Consider the following 17,036-nt stretch of genomic DNA (forward strand, 5'->3'; position numbering starts at 1 on the left):
AAAAACTAATTTTAAAAAATGAGGGTGGAACTGACTTCCCATTCAATCTTTATCTAGAAATGTGATGATGTGGAATTCGCTGCAGTGCCGAAGAAAAAATATTATTAGTAAGAGACAAAGATAATGCTCCTCCAAAAGTCAGTGCTGGGGTGCAGTACTTAGACAGAGACGAAGGCCTGTGTAAAGGAAGTTCATAGCCAGAAAGGTGGTGTTGGAGAAATCAAATTAGTACTATATGGAGAAAATCACTCACAAGGATAGGGGGAGAGGTTGGAATTTTAGACCAAAACACTGGGTACATGGAAGAAAGGGTTGAGTTTCCCTGCTGTGTTGCCAAGCTGAAATTGTGTTGTGTTTGAGTGAAATGAATTTCCCCTCTACAGTGGTACCTTGGTGTTCAAACGCTTTGGTTCGCAAATGCCGAAACCCCAAAAGTAAGTGTTCTGGTTTTCAAATGTTTTTTCGGAAGCCAATGCAGCTGTCGGCTATTGTTTCCGGGGCGCCTGCACCAATCAGAAGCTGAGCCTTGGTTTTTGAACATTTCAGAAGTCAAACAGTCTTCCGGAACGGATTAAGTTTGGCACTTTTGTTTTTGCTATTTATTTTGCGCTTTTGTTTTTGAGGCTTTTTTGGCTAATTTGTTTTTGTGACTGATTGATTGATTGTGTGACTGTGGAAATGGATAAAAGCCCCCCATCCAAACAATTACTATCATCAGTGCAGGTAAGGAAAAAATAATAATTTTAATTTTTAGCATCTACAAAACTGTGCTTTCATTTTATGGATCAATGGTCTCGTTAGAAAGTAAAATTCATGTTAAATTTCTGTTTTAGGGGTTGTTTTTAAAAGCCTGGAACGGATTGATCCGTTTTGCATTGCTTTCTATGGGAAAGTGCACCTTGGTTTTGGAATGCTTTGGTTTTGGAACGGACTTCCAGAACGGATTAAATTTGAGAGCCAAGGTACCAGTGTATACCTAGCAAAAATGACCTTCAGTTTGGATAGTGAGTATGATGTGTATGCAAACTCTAGCATACTCAGAAGCCAGGAAATTGGTGGAACTCAAAATTAGTCCTCTTCTCTGCTTGCAGCCTACTCTATTATTCCGTTCCCTTTCTAAGCAAGGAACTAGGTTGGGTCCTGCATCACAGTGAAAACAAGAAAAAAACTATCTGCATCCTGGAGTTAAGCTTGGCAAGAAGAACAGGAGGACTGGGGGAGTTATGGTCCTGTTCTTGCCAACCCTAGTTCCTGGAAGCTGTAATAGCTGTTCTGGAAATAAATTCATTTTTTATTTTTATTTTTTTTGCAGTATCTTAGATTAAAATAGGACATGCAGTTTGCAGAAAAATAAAACAGAACAGGGCTAGAGCTCACATATTGGTATGCTGTTTTCATAGCTGGGCTGGCTCTGGTCATAGCTGTGTTGATCAGGGCTCCTCCTTTCTGAAATATACAATGCATAAATATTCTGAAATATACAAAACACACATTGATCACTTTCCCAGCATAATTAAATGTTAAGGTTTTGCAAAACAAAAATAAAATGCAATGGCCTCACCACTGCCATTGTCACTCCCCGATATCCCTCTCAGAAGATTTATACAGCTGCATTCTGTCAGCCTTTGTCTGCTGCGGCCCAAGCATTATAATATTTCATCCCTATGGCTGACACATTTATCAATGCTTTTTAATGTAACCATATAGGGCACAATCTACCAGGAAGCTCTCCTTCATAAGCTCTGATTGTATAAACAGAAGTTGTGTAAGAGAGGCTTGCACAGAAGTTCATTGTGCATATGCTCCCATATCTGTTGTACAAATTCCTAGACATCTTCCTGTAATTTGCTAAATGAGAATGCTACAGCATTGCAGCAATAGATGGAAGCCATGGGCACATTTTAAATACCATTGACACACTTCCTTACCTTAACTGTATACATCCACTGGTGATATGATCTTGAATTTCCTAAAACACAAGTGAGAGAGAAACCAGAAAGGTAGGATTCCTTTAAAATTTTGTTTGTTCAAAAACACATAATATTCTTTACATATTTACATATTTACATGCAGTCCCAACTTTCTATGGAATATAAAAGACTGAAACCTCACTGAACATCAACATGAAGTATTCTCCTTTATTACAAAACAAAACAAAAAGATGTGTTGGTTTTCCCGAGAATGCCCATACCAAATATGAAAAAACTGAAAAAATTGCAGGAATTTGTACTAAAATATTAGTTTCATACAGTGGAAATAAGGGGTAATTTATTAGAGTATTAAATGACATTTTTCTTTCTCTTTCTTTGCTGTCTACAGTAGCTACTGCCTTGTAGGTGAGGAAAATTAGGCAAATGGGAGAACTACAAACAGATACACGTTTACTGGGCACTATTACTCTATTAAATTGCTCACAACGGTCAAGTTAAAATTTGATTGCTTGAAAAAGGAAGCTTTCCTTCTTAAAGTACTTAGCAGCACAAGCAAGACTGGTGGGTTTGGTTTTTAGAGAATATTAAGAGTAAACGGATTGTTGATTTTGAGACAATGTGAGAGACAATGACAATTGCTGCAATGGAAACTTCCAATCCAATAAATGGAGCTAAAAAGAAAGAGAATGTGAAGGGTTTCCCAAGCTACATATGGGTTTTACAACAGTGCTTCAAAAGCCTCTTAAACTCAATAATAAACCTAACAGCTAGAGGTGGAGTGAAATTCTGTTTACTTTGCACATTGGGGTAAAGCCAAAAAACCCTCACCTCTTATAAACCACTTCTGCAAACTACACACGATGGTGACAGAACCATGTCTTCCAAAATGCATGTTGCTGCCGAACGCACGCCTGTATAGCAGGCGGCAGCCAATTCTAGCAAAGAAATGGGAAGGGACTCTCAATGATGAGAGTGCATGCCTGACAATGAAAAAAGGTCTCGGGCTCAAGCCCTGGTTTAAAGGATGAGGTAGCAGGTAGGGAGAAAGAGCTCCGCCATTACAGCATGGAGAGCTGCAGTCAGGCAGAATAGACAATACTGGTATATAAGGCAGCTTCCTAGGTTTTCTGCATGGCAGGTGGTTGCAAAATCCAGGTTGTTTTTCCCTTTCTGTTCTCAGAGCTCAGGTGGGACAAAAATGGCTAGGATACATGGGATGCATGAGGAAGAGCGATGGGCACCTCCTCTCCCTTCCAGCTTTGGAAGAAGTCATTTTACCGTTTTAAATTTTGAATAACATGGCATTAATTTTGTATATCAATTTATCTGTTTAGTGAAATAATGAGAACTCTCTACAGCTGCCTGATGCCATCCAGCTGTTTCTGACTACACCTCCCATAACCTCAGTCGTGGCCACTGGGCACCACATTGGTGAAGGTCAACATCATGTTGAAAACCAATTTGAAACACTATTGTCAACCAACATTGTTTCTTTCATAACCATCTATGCCCTTTTTAAATGGGGAAGGGGGGTGTTGTTGTTTTTGTTTGTTACTATGGTATGTATTTCTGTGTTTTTTACATTGTAAACCGCCTTGTGATTCTTGGATGAAGGGTGGTATAGAAATTTTAACAACAACAACAATAATTTCAACGCAGCAAGAATGAAAAGACCCAAGCAGTATGGACAAAAATCTATACCTCCACCAAAGCCAGCCGAAGAGATTTCTTCTTCAAACACATCAGAAAACCCTTTTCCTGCATTTAGCTTTGCAAGTCGACCTTCAATGAACTGCAAAAAGAAAAAAAGTGGATGAAAGCAATTATGTCTTTGTTGAAGGTTCACGTTTCAAATCTTCTGTTTAATTCTTATTTGTTCACAGCCCTACAGAAAGTGTCAGTTACAGAAGGAGCCCCATTATTGTCAGATAATTCTCTGATGGTGCTCCTGAGAGGATTCCACAGGCTGCCAATCTGCTAATGGGCCATATCTAAGGTGCTAGCAATTATATTAAAAAGTTCAAAGCAACCTGGACCCTAAATGTTTGAATTAGCATCTCCGCCCATATGAATCTACCCATGTGTTAAGATTGGCTGCTGGAATCCTCTTGGCTGTCCTGCATCCAAGAGGCACTGCCTGATCCCTGCTTGATCACTGGCACCTTTGGGAGAGTCACTGCTAGTGTCCCTCCATGGCTCAGATGTATGGCATACATCCATAAGAAGCCATTGCATTCAGTATCAAGGGCCCAGCTTTGTGAAACGCCCTACCAGGTGAGGTCAGACACGCCCCCTTCCTGCTGAATGTCTGGCGCTTAGGTAAAGGTAAACGGACCCCTGACCATTAGGTCCAGTCGTGACCAACTCTGGGGTTGCAGCGCTCATCTCGCATTATTGGCCGAGGGAGCCGGCATATAGCTTCCAGGTCATGTGGCCAGCATGACAAAGGTGCTTCTGGCGAACCAGAGCAGCACACAGAAATGGCATTTACCTTCCCGCTGTAGTGATACCTATTTATCTACTTGCACTTTGACGTGCTTTCGAACTGCTAGGTTGGGCTTACTAAAGGGTGTTTTTTTTGTTCCAGGCAGCCTTTTAATTGAATTCTGATTTTATAACATCGGTCCTGAAAGACCTACATTGGCTCCCAGTACGTCTCTGAGCACAATTTGAAGTGTTGGTGCTAACCTTTAAAGCCCTAAAGAGACTTGGCCCTGTATACCTGAAGGAGCATCTCCACTCCCATCGTTCAGACCGGACACTGAAATCCAGCACCAAGGACCTTCTGGCAGTTCTCACACTGTGAGAAGTGAATCCACAGGGAACCAGGCAGAGGGCCTTCTTGGTAGTGGCACCCACCCTGTGGAACACCCTCCCATCAGATGTCAAGGAGATGAGTAACTATATAACCTTTAGAAGACATCTGAAGGCTGCCCTTTAAGGTTTAAGGTTTTATTATTATTTTTTATATGTTGGAAGCCGCCCAGAGTGGCTGGGGCAATCCAGTCAGATGGTTGGGGTACAAATAATAAAATTGTTGTCGTTGTTGTTGTTGTTTTAACTCATTTTTAGTTTTATTGTATTGGTTTTCTTGTACACAGCCCAGAGATAACTTTGATTAAGCAGCAAACAAATTGTTGACATCAATAATGAAATAATGATGAATCTGCTTTGCAACAACCAGAGAAAGGACTTACTCTGTTGTGGCACCCAATTATGGAACACCTTCCCGCTTGATGCATGGTTGGTGCCAGTGCTGATGTTTGATTAATGTAGTTGAGAAACCAAACAAATTGAGTGTGGCTTAACATGTTAACAAAGTAGCAGCAGGAGGAGGACATGGAGATATTGAGTGACATTATTATTATTATTATTATTATTATTATTATTATTCATTATCATCATCATTAGTATATTGCCCTTCATCTGAAGATTTCGGGGCAGTTCTTAAAGGAAAAAAATGCAAAATAATAATATAAAATACATAATAAAACAAAAACAAACGAGTAATGCCCCCCTCTCAGACTTGGACTCTCATCTCCCTGTAAAGAAATGTGAGAGTTCCACACACACATCTGGAATGTACAGATGTGGGAGACATTTGCATGTGTTACACAAGAGGGCAGTGAGAGTAATATGCACAAGAGGACAGTGGGAGTAATATTCTACTGGGCCTAATTTGCAAATTTTGATTCTTTCCCAGGGTACCCTCCATAGTCATTAAATAATGCTATGAATTGTACTGTACCGTATTGTACCTGAGCATTTATATTTCATATTGTTTCATGAAGCAAAGTTCATGATTTACTCAACTGAAGAATAGAACTATGCTCCAGTCAGTTTTACACGATAACTCAAGGAAGAGTCTATTCATTTCCTTTGTATTATTATAGAACAGGGCCAAAGAGCTGAACCTTCCATAGCACTTTCTCTTTATTAATTTCTTCATATTCAGTTGTATATATACCCACACATGGTCCAAATTTAATTATAGCCACAAAGACTTTGTGACTTACCTTTGTAAAGTTTATTATTTAGGTACATACATTGGCTCATTTTACACCATAGTTTGAAGGACTGGGAACATGCCAGAGGTTTATACCGTCCTTTCCTTCACATGTATTCTCCCTTCTCTTTCCTGGTTTGCCTAACTATATTTTTCCCAATGTTAAAATCAGATAAACTATGGTTAATGCTAACCATGCTAACCCACTTGTTTTCAAATCACGCTTTGGAGACAGTTGCCCTTTAATCCCATTTGGACCTCAAAGCTCTATCGGATTAGAACAAACTAGGAAACAGAATAAGAAATCAGCATGTGAGACTAAGACATGCCCGTAATTCACCAAGCCATGGAAAATGCTAATCTGAGCCATAGAGAAATTTAGAGTCTGCCTACACACAGATGCATGGTGTGAAGTAAAACCAGATTAAGAACACAAAATCAAGAATTGTTCACAATGGTAAACAACTTAATAAAACTCCCCAAAGAAACTACAATGTTTTGTTAAAAAGCTTTAATTTGCCTTAAAGGATTAATAAAAACACAGTGTCTTCCCCCACTCTTCAAAAGCACTGACATTTTTAGAATGCTTTCAAGCAGTAATCTATTTTGGTCAGGGTTAGGTGGTAGCCCAAGTATGAGATAAACGGAGAAAGCATTTGACTGATTGCGCATTTTTCAACATGAATTACTACCGAATTGCTGTTAACCGAAACAGTACACAGGAGCCAATAGAAATTAATTATTTGGCTGACTGTCATACACTATCACAGATTATCCAAACAGACCCGTCAGTGACAATCTGATGCTTGTCAATGGATAGACTGATGACATGAAACAAACTGTTCCACAAGTACTTTAAAAAAGAGAAGAAGATAACCGCAGACACAGCAGTAGCAAAGTACACACTATCACTGGTGATTATTTCCTCTTCTCCTCAGCGAACTTTTTTCACCCACCCCACTTAAGCTGGCTTTTTCCCAAATGGGTTTGGTTCATGGTCAGACCACAGTATGGGATCGCTGGATTGTTTCACAGCAAGAATGAGATAAAGCACCTTTAGCTACCAGCGTGCAGAAAACATCCTTTGAAACACAAGACATTATCTATTCAGGGAAAAGCTAAGAATTCATCCCTCGCTATAAAACCAACACATGATTTATGGATAGTCTAATCATTAGGTAAAGTTACACAGACACAAACTGAGCTGCTAAGCTTTAGGATGGGGGGGGCAGTGGGGAGCTGAAACCTTGCATAGGAGACCATTTTAATACAAATGGGAATTGCACTGAAATGAACAGTGGTTCCACAGAGCAGTGTTAGGTGGACTGGATTTTATTTCACCTACGAAATTAACAGTATACCATAAAACAGTGATGGACAACTAGTGATTGGGCTGGATGTGGCTCCCAAAGAAATTTTGGGTGATACCCAATGTTAGTCATACTCTGTCCATTTATTTCAATGGGTTGCTTTGAGTATGACTAGCACTGGATCTCACCCTTCATTTAGCCCCTAGTAGCCCTGGTTACTGCAGAGGACGAGATGGTTGGACAGTGTTCTCGAAGCTACCAACATGAGTTTGACAAAACTGCGGTATGCAGTGGAAGACAGGAGAGCCTGGCATGCTCTGGTCCATGGGGTCACAAAGAGTCAGACGCGACTAAACAACTAAACAACAACAGCCCTGGTTTAGGAACGAAAGTCTCACACTGTCATGATTTAACGCTGCACGCACAAAATCCTAAAGATTGGTGCAACAGGGAACTATGCTCCATTAGCCATGACATTTTTCTGCTAGGTACCAGTAGGTATCAACTTTACTATGGAGCTGACCACCTCTGGCCCTGAAGAACGTAGTGGCCTCTAAGATTAAATAAGTAGTTGTTGAACCAAGAGCACATTTGTACAAAAATTTCAGAAGGGCTAGAAATGCTGAATGCACTTCTGAATGCTGCAGTAAGTACACACAAAGAAATGCAAAAAATAATGTTCTGTTTCTTACAGTATTTACCATCATGGAAAGAGACCTCCCAGTTATTTATTTGCCAAATTACATGCAAGCCTGACTTCCCGATTCCAAATTACATCAAGATGCTGTCCTTTTTCTCCCCCTAAGGGACCTTTTTTGTGCTAAGATTTAACATTATGAAGACACGCTTTGATCTTTCCTTCTTGGCCTTTGATTCTTACTCATGATTCCCTTCGTACAGCTAGCTGCCATCAGCTGTAGCAGCCACGGCTTTCCAAAGCAGCTGTAAGCAACAGTGCAGGAGTTAACACCAAATATGAGATATAGTCAAGGGTGGAGCAATTGTGGGTTCATTCGTTCAAGTGTGCTGATTCCAGCAGTCCCATACCAATCATCATCAGATTGAAATAATCCCATCTGTGGCCTCTTATTTGCACAACCAAATAATATTGGTGCAATAAGCATCACAAATGTTGCTTAGTATTGTGTATGTGGAGCTATAGAGCATTAGCAGTAATATACCATCGTTGTTATAACATAGCTTTGCTCTGTAGCCACATAAGATACCCTTTTCGTTCTCTCCCAATTGCCTATCTTCCCTGTTGATTTCCATTTCTAAGTAGGTGGGTTTTGAAGAGGATTAGAAGGCAGTGAAGGGGAGGCATACCAGTAGTTGCCCCTTTGCAGAGCCACCAATCTAGTCCAAAGTCTTCTATGACCTATTCGTTTTATCGGTGCTATATAACACTGTGTGTTCACAGCCCTTATAATCTAGCCTATAAATATATTATGATTCAACTTTCCCCAAAGAGCCAGAGTTAACACATGGATGTGTCTCCCAAAACTACTGTAATAAAACTGCTTTCTCCTATCTACATATTATTCCACTATAGGCCTTCGGACTGTTTAAAAGATTTATTTCCTGTTGCAAAGGAAGAATGCTTTGCATTGGATAGAGCAAAGTTTTAAATTGAGCCTTCTTATAACTCAAATAACCTTGAAAGAGACCCAATTACAAACAAGAACTCTTGGATAAGAGGCAGCTGGATGAAGGATAAGGAGGAGGGATGATATCCAAAATAAACTGAAGAAGAGGCAATACATTGGCTATAAAAATGAAATAGTTTTATAACATCTTCCTTTGCCTCTTGGAAGATAATATTATTTCTGTTCTAGCCAATTAAAAGCTGCACATATTTCACTTATATAGTCGTAAATCTCTACCTCAGCCATTGAATCTCAGACACAAACTTACCATTTTTTTATAATGAAAGTTGGCTACCACCCTCTGAATTTCACTTATCTATCATGGTAGTATATCTTCAAAGAGAGCTAGCAGATTAGTTAAACACGGCCTCCCCACCTAAGATTCCTGATGTTTTAATCAGAGATGACGTTTTCTGCTTTGACCTGTAGCTTGTGCCACAGTGTATCCAGCACTATAAAAATAACCTTTTTGGACTGACCCCTTGGCCATATTTATATTCTATTTTCCTCTCCCCATCCAAGCAGTGGACATCTTCATGGCAGCCATTTAAGGATCATTTTCTTCCAACAAGGGAGGAACAAGTCTTATGACACCTTTCTTAATATTTAATTAGACGTTTACAGGCTCAAAAGAAATGGATAGAAAATAGCAGCCAGCACTGGCAAGGATATGTCCAGGGCAGAATTGAAGCATCTCCCTAAGTCCAGCAAGTTAAGAGTACTTCTAGACTGCTTCTATTAAGCCCCCACTTCTGAACATCTAGCTTCAAACCTATAATTTAGGATTCAGTGGGGAACAACTGAATCTGTTGTAGCTGTGAAGAATAGATCAGAAGCATCTACTTATAACCTAACCAGAGTTCCTTATTATGTCAGAACGCAGGAAACTCTGATTAGTTTAAAACACAATTTGCAAACAGAAGCTACAGTTTGATCCTGGCTTGTTTGAACAAAGAATAGTTTCGGAACTGTAGTAGATTGATTAGTTAGACCTCTTGAATTTTCCTTGCATAATCTCTGGAGTTGCTGATAGAAATGGTCAATAGGTATTAAATGTGGGGAAAATATTGCACAGATTGCATCTATTCTTCAGTTTTCGTACATGTACAATAGAAGAGAACCAAACTGAGAATCTACTCACTCTGTACCTGTTTAAAAAGTTGAAGGTTCACTGCAGTTTCCAAAAACTGCTTAAAAGTGCTGGAACGGTGCTTCACAAAACTTTCTTCACAGAAACTGACAGGCTCGCCCTAAATTACAAGAAAGGAAATTAGCAAGATAGTTATTGGGGAACAGTCAGTGCAGTGCTATTAAAAAAAATATATCACTCACTAATTTTCAGCACTGAAGAATTGCATATCCTTCAAGCATGTGGGCATTTGCTGACTCCCAAACAAATGCAGGAGACAGAAGTAACAAAAACCTGAAGTTCACATGTAACAAATATTAATTTACGTTTTACACAGAGAACAAGATTCGAGACCATTCTTACCTATGCAAGACTGCAAAGTTTTAACTTCATGAAAAACTGAAACTTCCAAAGGGATCTTGGCATGGCCGCTAAGCCACTGCTATTCTTATCATAATCTTATTATGCATGTAACAGTAAAAAAAAAATCTAATAATTTTATGCCCCCTTTACCACACAACTGAAACTATATTTATTTCCCCCCACCACAAGTCCCCATGCAACTTTTTTTTTAACCCCTCTCTTCTGAAAGGCAAGCAGTTTGTTAAAAGCAATATCTATGTATTTTGTTGGCCTCTTTACCACCTTGAAATGTGGTAAAGAGATATATAAGAGCAGAATGAACGAGACCTCGATGGTTATAAGATTTGCCAAGTATGACCCGTGGGGTGACTTTGAAACCTTTACTTTCCTGCAATTCTATAATGAACTACAGTGAGCTCTATTCCCCCAATCATCCAAATCTGAATTATTCAAATCCTTCAGTCCTGCAGATTCATTGTGGATTTCCCACAAGGTTCCAGGGGCTGCTTAGTTCTCTACTGGGTGCACCTGCATTTATCCGAGTCTGTTTATCCAAAGATCCGAATAGGCTCCGAGATATTTACATGAACAATATTGCATTGAATTCTTGCTGCACAATCCAGTCCAAATTGTGTGTGTTTTAGCCCCGTTGACTTAAATCAGAGATTTACATTTCCCTCTGAAATCAATGGGACCATGCTTACACTTGGATCTTCCTGAAAAGATTCTGTGAGAGTTGTGGGAGTCTCAAAAGAGGTTTGTCATGAGCCACTAAGTGCTTATGCGACCCAGCAGTCAGCAGTCTACAATTCCACATGCACATGGAAGTGTTTTGTGCACTGAACTCTTCAGATTGTAGCCACCTTCTTTTTTGTCCGTTTGCCATTGATTCAGATCTCTTCCTGAGATTTTGTGGAAGAGGCTTCAGAAACAAAAATTAGCAACTATTGCTAATGCAATTCCCTAGAGTTTTTCTAATGCAATAAATTTCTGCCATTGACTTGTTTGTTCCTTGTGATGTTTCAGTCTAGAACGTAGCCTTTGGAGGAATGCTGTGCTGATACTTAGCGGACGCATGCTCTAATGGTCCTTTTAGTATTGATTTACAACATACTTTCAAAGTTGTTCGATCAAAGCCTAGTAGGGATTGTATACAGAAGAGTAGACTGCTAATACTTGGACCCAGAAAAATCTACGCCAAACAAGATATCTGTCCTCTTTAACAACACTTGTTGTAGAATTCCATCCCTCCCCAACTCATCTTCATGGACTGCTGGGCACAGCAGGACTGATTCCATTTAAGCTGCATTCACATTTTAAGTAAGTGCCTTAATATCATTGTAAATAACTCTGATGCATTGACTTAAATAGAATAATCATCTTGAGCACAAAGCTTAACCTATCCAATTTTATTAGAAGGAAAGGGAAATCTGGCCTAGCAGAGGAGATATTCTTGCTTCTAAATATGATAAGCAATATGAACCAGAATTCTTTCCATGCAAAACAAGGCACTTGCTCAGTTTGTAATACATTTATTGCTGGTTTTTTGCCTGAGATTCTGTAAACCAATTTGGGTGTTTCTGTTGTTTAACTAATAGGGTCGCTTATTTGTCACTCTTTAACCATGGTTCACACAGGACGGATTTAGAAACCACACAGCCTAGGGCAGGCATCCCCAAACTTCGGCCCTCCAGATGTTTTGGACTACAATTCCCATCATCCCTGACCACTGGTCCTGTTAGCTAGGGATCATGGAAGTTGTAGGCCTAAACATCTGGAGGGCCGCAGTTTGGGGGTGCCTGGCCTAGGGCTTGCCGAACAGAAGGTCAGCGGTTCAAATCCCCGTGACGGGGTGAGCTCTCGTTGTTTGGTCCCTGCCCCTGCCAACCTAGCAGTTCAAAAGCACGTCAAAGTGCAAGTAGATAAATAGGTGCTGCTCTGGCGGGAAGGAAAACTGTGTTTCCGTGCGCTGCTCTGGTTCGCCAGAAGAAGTTTAGTCATGCTGGCCACATGACCTAGAAGCTGTCTGCGGACAAACGCTGGCTCCCTTGGCCAGTAAAGCAAGATGAGCGCTGCAACCCCAGAGTTGTCTGTGACTGGACTTAACGGTTAGGGGTCCCTTTACCTTTTACCACACAGGATGGATTTAGAAACCTAGCAGTAATGTGGTAGCTATGTAAAAGCACAGGGGTAGAGACAATGCTTTGTGCAGAGAAAAGACCGGGTCCAATAAGCAGCATTTCCAGGTTCCATCGCTGGGAAAGACCTCTGACTAAGGTTCTTGAATAGATATTTTCTGTTGTTGTTTAGTCGTTTAGTCGTGTCCAACTCTTCGTGACCCCAAGGACCATATACGCCAGGCATTCCTGTCTTCCACTGCCTCCCACAGTTTGGTCAAACTCATGTTGGTAGCTTCGAGAACACTGTCCAACCATCTCATCCTCTGTGGTCCCGTTCTCCTTGTGCCCTCCATCTTTCCCAACATCAGGGTCTTTTCCAGGGAGTCTTCTCTTCTCATGAGGTGGCCAAAGTATTGGAGCCTCAGCTTCACGATCTGTCCTTCCAGTGAGCACTCAGGGCTGATTTCCTTCAGAATGGATAGGTTTGATCTTCTTGCAGTCCATGGGACTCTCAAGAGTCTCCTCCAGCACCATAATTCAAAAGCATCGATTCTTCGGTGATCAGCCTTCTTTATGGTCCAGCTCTCACTTCCATACATCACTACTGGGAAAACCATAGCTTTAACTATACGGACCTTTGTCAGCAAGGTGATGTCTCTGCTTTTTAAGATGATGTCTAGGTTTGTCATTGCTTTTCTCCCAAGAAGCAGGTGTCTTTTAATTTTGTGACTGCTGTCACCATCTGCAGTGATCAAGGAGCCCAAGAAAGTAAAATCTCTCACTGCCTCCATTTCTTCCCCTTCTATTTGCCAGGAGGTGACGGGGTTCATGATCTTGGTTTTTTTGATGTTGAGCTTCAGACCATATTTTGCGCTTTCCTCTTTCACTTTCATTAAAAGGTTATTTAATTTCTCCTCACTTTTTCTAGATCCACTTCAATCGGGGTTTAGGCTTGGCTTTGCCACAGAAACTGCTTTGGTTGCCCTATATGCAAAAACATTCTTCTTCTCTCAGACCTTCAGTGAATTGTGGCCTTTTAAACTGTGAGGGAGCAGGTATTGTTTTTGTTTGTTACTATGTTTTGCATTTTTGTGGGGGGGTTTATATTGTAAACTGCCCTGTGATCCTCAGATAAAGCAGTCTAGAAATTTAACAAACAAATAAAAAATAAATTAGACTCTATCAGAGGAGACAGCAAACAAGGAAGGCACACTCCCCAAAATTCCTGGGAAATTCCTAGCTGGGGGACTGAGACTAGGGAGCAGAGGGGGAAGGGGTCAGTGTCAGGACTTGGACTAGGTTAAAAATGTGTCAAGTTATTTCCTGATTTTTTTTCTTTTTCTTTTAATAGCCAGGCTCATTTCAAAACCATTTTGGATATAAGCAGAGAGGCACCGGGAGTCAAATTATTTTAAACTGCACCCCCCTGGAAAGAGCTGTTGCTACTGCTTTCCTGCAGCAGTGCTTCTTAGGCTGATCTAGAGGCAAAGAAAAACAGAGTGAAGTTGTGACCCGTGTGATGGGAAAGCTGTCCATTGTGCTTCTTCCACTAGTAGGTCACAAACTAATTTTCTGCTTTTTCTTTCACTCCTACTCTGAAGGGAGAAGGAAAAGTTAGATTGGGGAGTAGGGGAAGCTGAGGGTAGAGTCCTGTGGGATAGGGGAGGAGGATTTTAGAATCAGAGCTCTTTTCTGAACTCTATGTAAAAGATAAGAATAGGAGAGTATGTCATCCTTCCCATTCTTAATTTTCTTTTCTTTGTTTCTCTGTTGTAGCAGGCTATGCCAAAAACGATTAAGTCAATGAAAATCTTGCTGTCTAGGTCAAAAGAAGTGGACAAGAGACCACGGCAGAAGTTTGACCACATTTATTATGAACAAAGCTTATTAAGAAAAAGAGAACAGAAAAACTACTTGATAATTTGTGAAACGGCTCGGGAGAGCGGGAGGGAACATTATGCATGATAAATGTGTACGTCTTCATGATAAAGCATGAAGGGGAAAAATACCTGAAAGAAATCACCACTCTTAAAAACATGCATCTTTAAAAGATTATAAGGAACATAAACAGCTAACCTGATTTATATTGCACTTTTAAAAAGCTGGCATTGTTTCAGAAAGCTAGCTAAGAAAAAGATAACGCTGTGAAAAAAGATAGTGGTACCTCTGCAAGAATAAAGGCAACCACACAGAGAGAGGGGGGGGGCATATGTTAACATTTTAAACAGAAATTTACCCCCATAACTTTGTTTAAACACTAAGGCTTACTGATTTGAAAAATTAGAGAAAGGCTTAAGGTCTGTTTGTCTCTTACTCTTAACTATTAAACATCCTGCAGCATCCTCTCATGTTGATAAATGCAAGCAGAGAACAGTGCAAGAAGAGGCAAATTAAATATTTGGGATTGCAGTACTGAGATTTGCCCTAAGCAGGTCTTAGAAGCCTTTAGTTTCAAACTAGAGGAACAAAATTACTGGGTGTGGACAGACTATACAGCAGTCTGCTGCGATTTTAGTTAGAATTTTTTTATACACACAATTAACGTACTGTAAAACTCAACCAGGTCTATAGTGAGGAGGGGGAGAAAAAACTTCAAGAGTACTTCATGAACCAAAATGTTGGCATACACTAGAAAATGGAAATGGGATGTTCAGTAAAGTGCTGAAATATTTATACATAGAAAATGAATTTATACTTTCACTTCAAAATCACGACGAGTTCTGCAGTACTGGTAAAGAACAAAATCCAAAGCTTTCAAGATATCGGAATTACTATTTACTACTGGAAAAAATATTTGAGAACAAAAATCTTTTTTCAATTGTTCTGTTAATGCCACATTTTACTGCACAACCACTATTGATCTTGGTGCAAAGATGATTATGTCCCTTGAACTACTTTCATAGTTTTGGACATTTATCCTATTTTTGTCTAAATATAGCTGAACTAGATATCATTTAGCTGGACCCTTCTAAATCTACTCCTCCTAACAAGGTTAGGGAGAAGAGCAGAGCTAATGTTTTGGATACTTCAGGTGCCAAGTTTAATCTTCAGTTCAGAGAAACTCGGATAGCAAGGCTGGGAAAGACCTTTGCTTGGAGCCTTGGAAAATCACAGTAAGTTTGAGTATGATAGTACTGGGTTAGTACTATTTTTTACCCCACATGCTTCACAATTACCAATTTTAGAACTATAGTAACTTATTTTATCTGTGCATCAGTTGCCCCCGTGCAAAAACAAAAGCAGTGCTTCTGGCCTATCTCACCAGTGATGTGATGCTAGAAAGAATATTTAAAATTATTAAATAGTTACAAAGCATTAGGTTTTTTAAAAAATGGACAAGCTGTTGGCTGGAACGCAACATTCCAAGTAAAGAACTTCAGGGCTATAAAAATATTAGCTTTAGAACAGAGGTGGCTAACCAATGGCTGGCCAGATGTTCCCACTAACCCCAACTTTTGGTCATGCTGGCTGGGGCTGATGGAAGCTGCAGTCCGACCACATCTGGAGGGCCACAGTTGGCCACCTGCTCTAGAGGAACAGATATTAACCTAACCTACAAATGTACCAGCTTTTAAGCAAAATACTAGGATGCAAAGGAGTTGATTCACAGCAATCGATGCCACAGCATTCAGCATAGGAGCCAACTCCTAGGGTCTTTGGTTCCCCGATTAAATAGTTGAGGGGGCTAGCTCCTCCCCCAAGTTGATGGGAACTGCTATTCCAATGGCGAGCATGAACTGTGTCATGTGATTGATTGTGTCAGACGGGGCTTACCTGGCCCCAACCCCCAATATTTTATTTAAGTTGGCACCCCTGGCATTCAGCAAGTTGGGGAAAACTGAACCTGGGCTAGTTCTGGCTGCTTGCAAATCAAAACTTAATTTGCAAACTGGGAGCCCACAGCCGAAAACAACTGCCACTCGCACCCAGACATTTTCCATATACCAACCACACTGGGTCTCTAAAGTGACACATAAATGCTGGGGTATTTGTTGGGTGTTTTGGCCCATGAGCTCACAAAGGCTTTTACCAACAGCTGCTGTGGTTTGTGTTCACTGCACTTTGCCTTTCCACAACCAACCTTCGGACTTGTTTACCTGGAGGGTTGTTGTTTTTCTAACTCTGGTGAGATGTTTAGCATTCCTCCTCACAGACGTTAAGAACATTTGCAATCTTAAGAGTCAATGGGAAAGGGATACTTGAACTGCATCGCTTACTGGTTTGTATCTTAGAGCATCTCTGTAGGATCCAAATAACGCTGCTTGTGCCCTCAGGAAGGCCCTGGCTACTCCATCACCGGTAGCTGTGGACTGCTTCTTCAGTTTATTTTTCAAGGCCGAGACCTGCGTGACAGAGAGGAGCAGTTAAATTAACACCTCAGAAATTGGTACAGAGAGACACGAACCCAATCAGCAGGCAAACCATGGTGTCTGCAGGTCAGCCAAAAAGTCATCCTCTTCCTTGATAGCTTATCTTTTTAACTGCAAAGAACACCTGCTGGTCTGTTAATTGAAATGAAAGCAGGGGGGGA

At 40.5% G+C, this 17,036-nt stretch overlaps 1 protein-coding gene across 3 annotated transcripts in view; it reads right to left on the reverse strand.

Moving 5' to 3' along the window:
- Window positions 1–17,036, reverse strand: part of DENND1B (DENN domain containing 1B) — a 190,726-nt gene that overhangs the window by 24,853 nt on the left and 148,837 nt on the right. For all 3 annotated transcript variants that reach the window (XM_035123797.2, XM_035123795.2, XM_035123796.2), the window contains 5 exons: window positions 16,723–16,848; window positions 10,042–10,143; window positions 3,633–3,723; window positions 1,929–1,969; window positions 1,378–1,446 (listed from right to left, as the gene is read on the reverse strand). In XM_035123797.2, the coding sequence (XP_034979688.1) occupies window positions 1,378–1,446; window positions 1,929–1,969; window positions 3,633–3,723; window positions 10,042–10,143; window positions 16,723–16,848 (429 nt within the window). The remainder of the gene's footprint in view (window positions 1–1,377; window positions 1,447–1,928; window positions 1,970–3,632; window positions 3,724–10,041; window positions 10,144–16,722; window positions 16,849–17,036) is intronic.

Source organism: Zootoca vivipara, chromosome 7 (genome assembly GCF_963506605.1).
Source record: "Zootoca vivipara chromosome 7, rZooViv1.1, whole genome shotgun sequence".
In the NCBI taxonomy this organism is placed as follows: domain Eukaryota; kingdom Metazoa; phylum Chordata; class Lepidosauria; order Squamata; family Lacertidae; genus Zootoca; species Zootoca vivipara.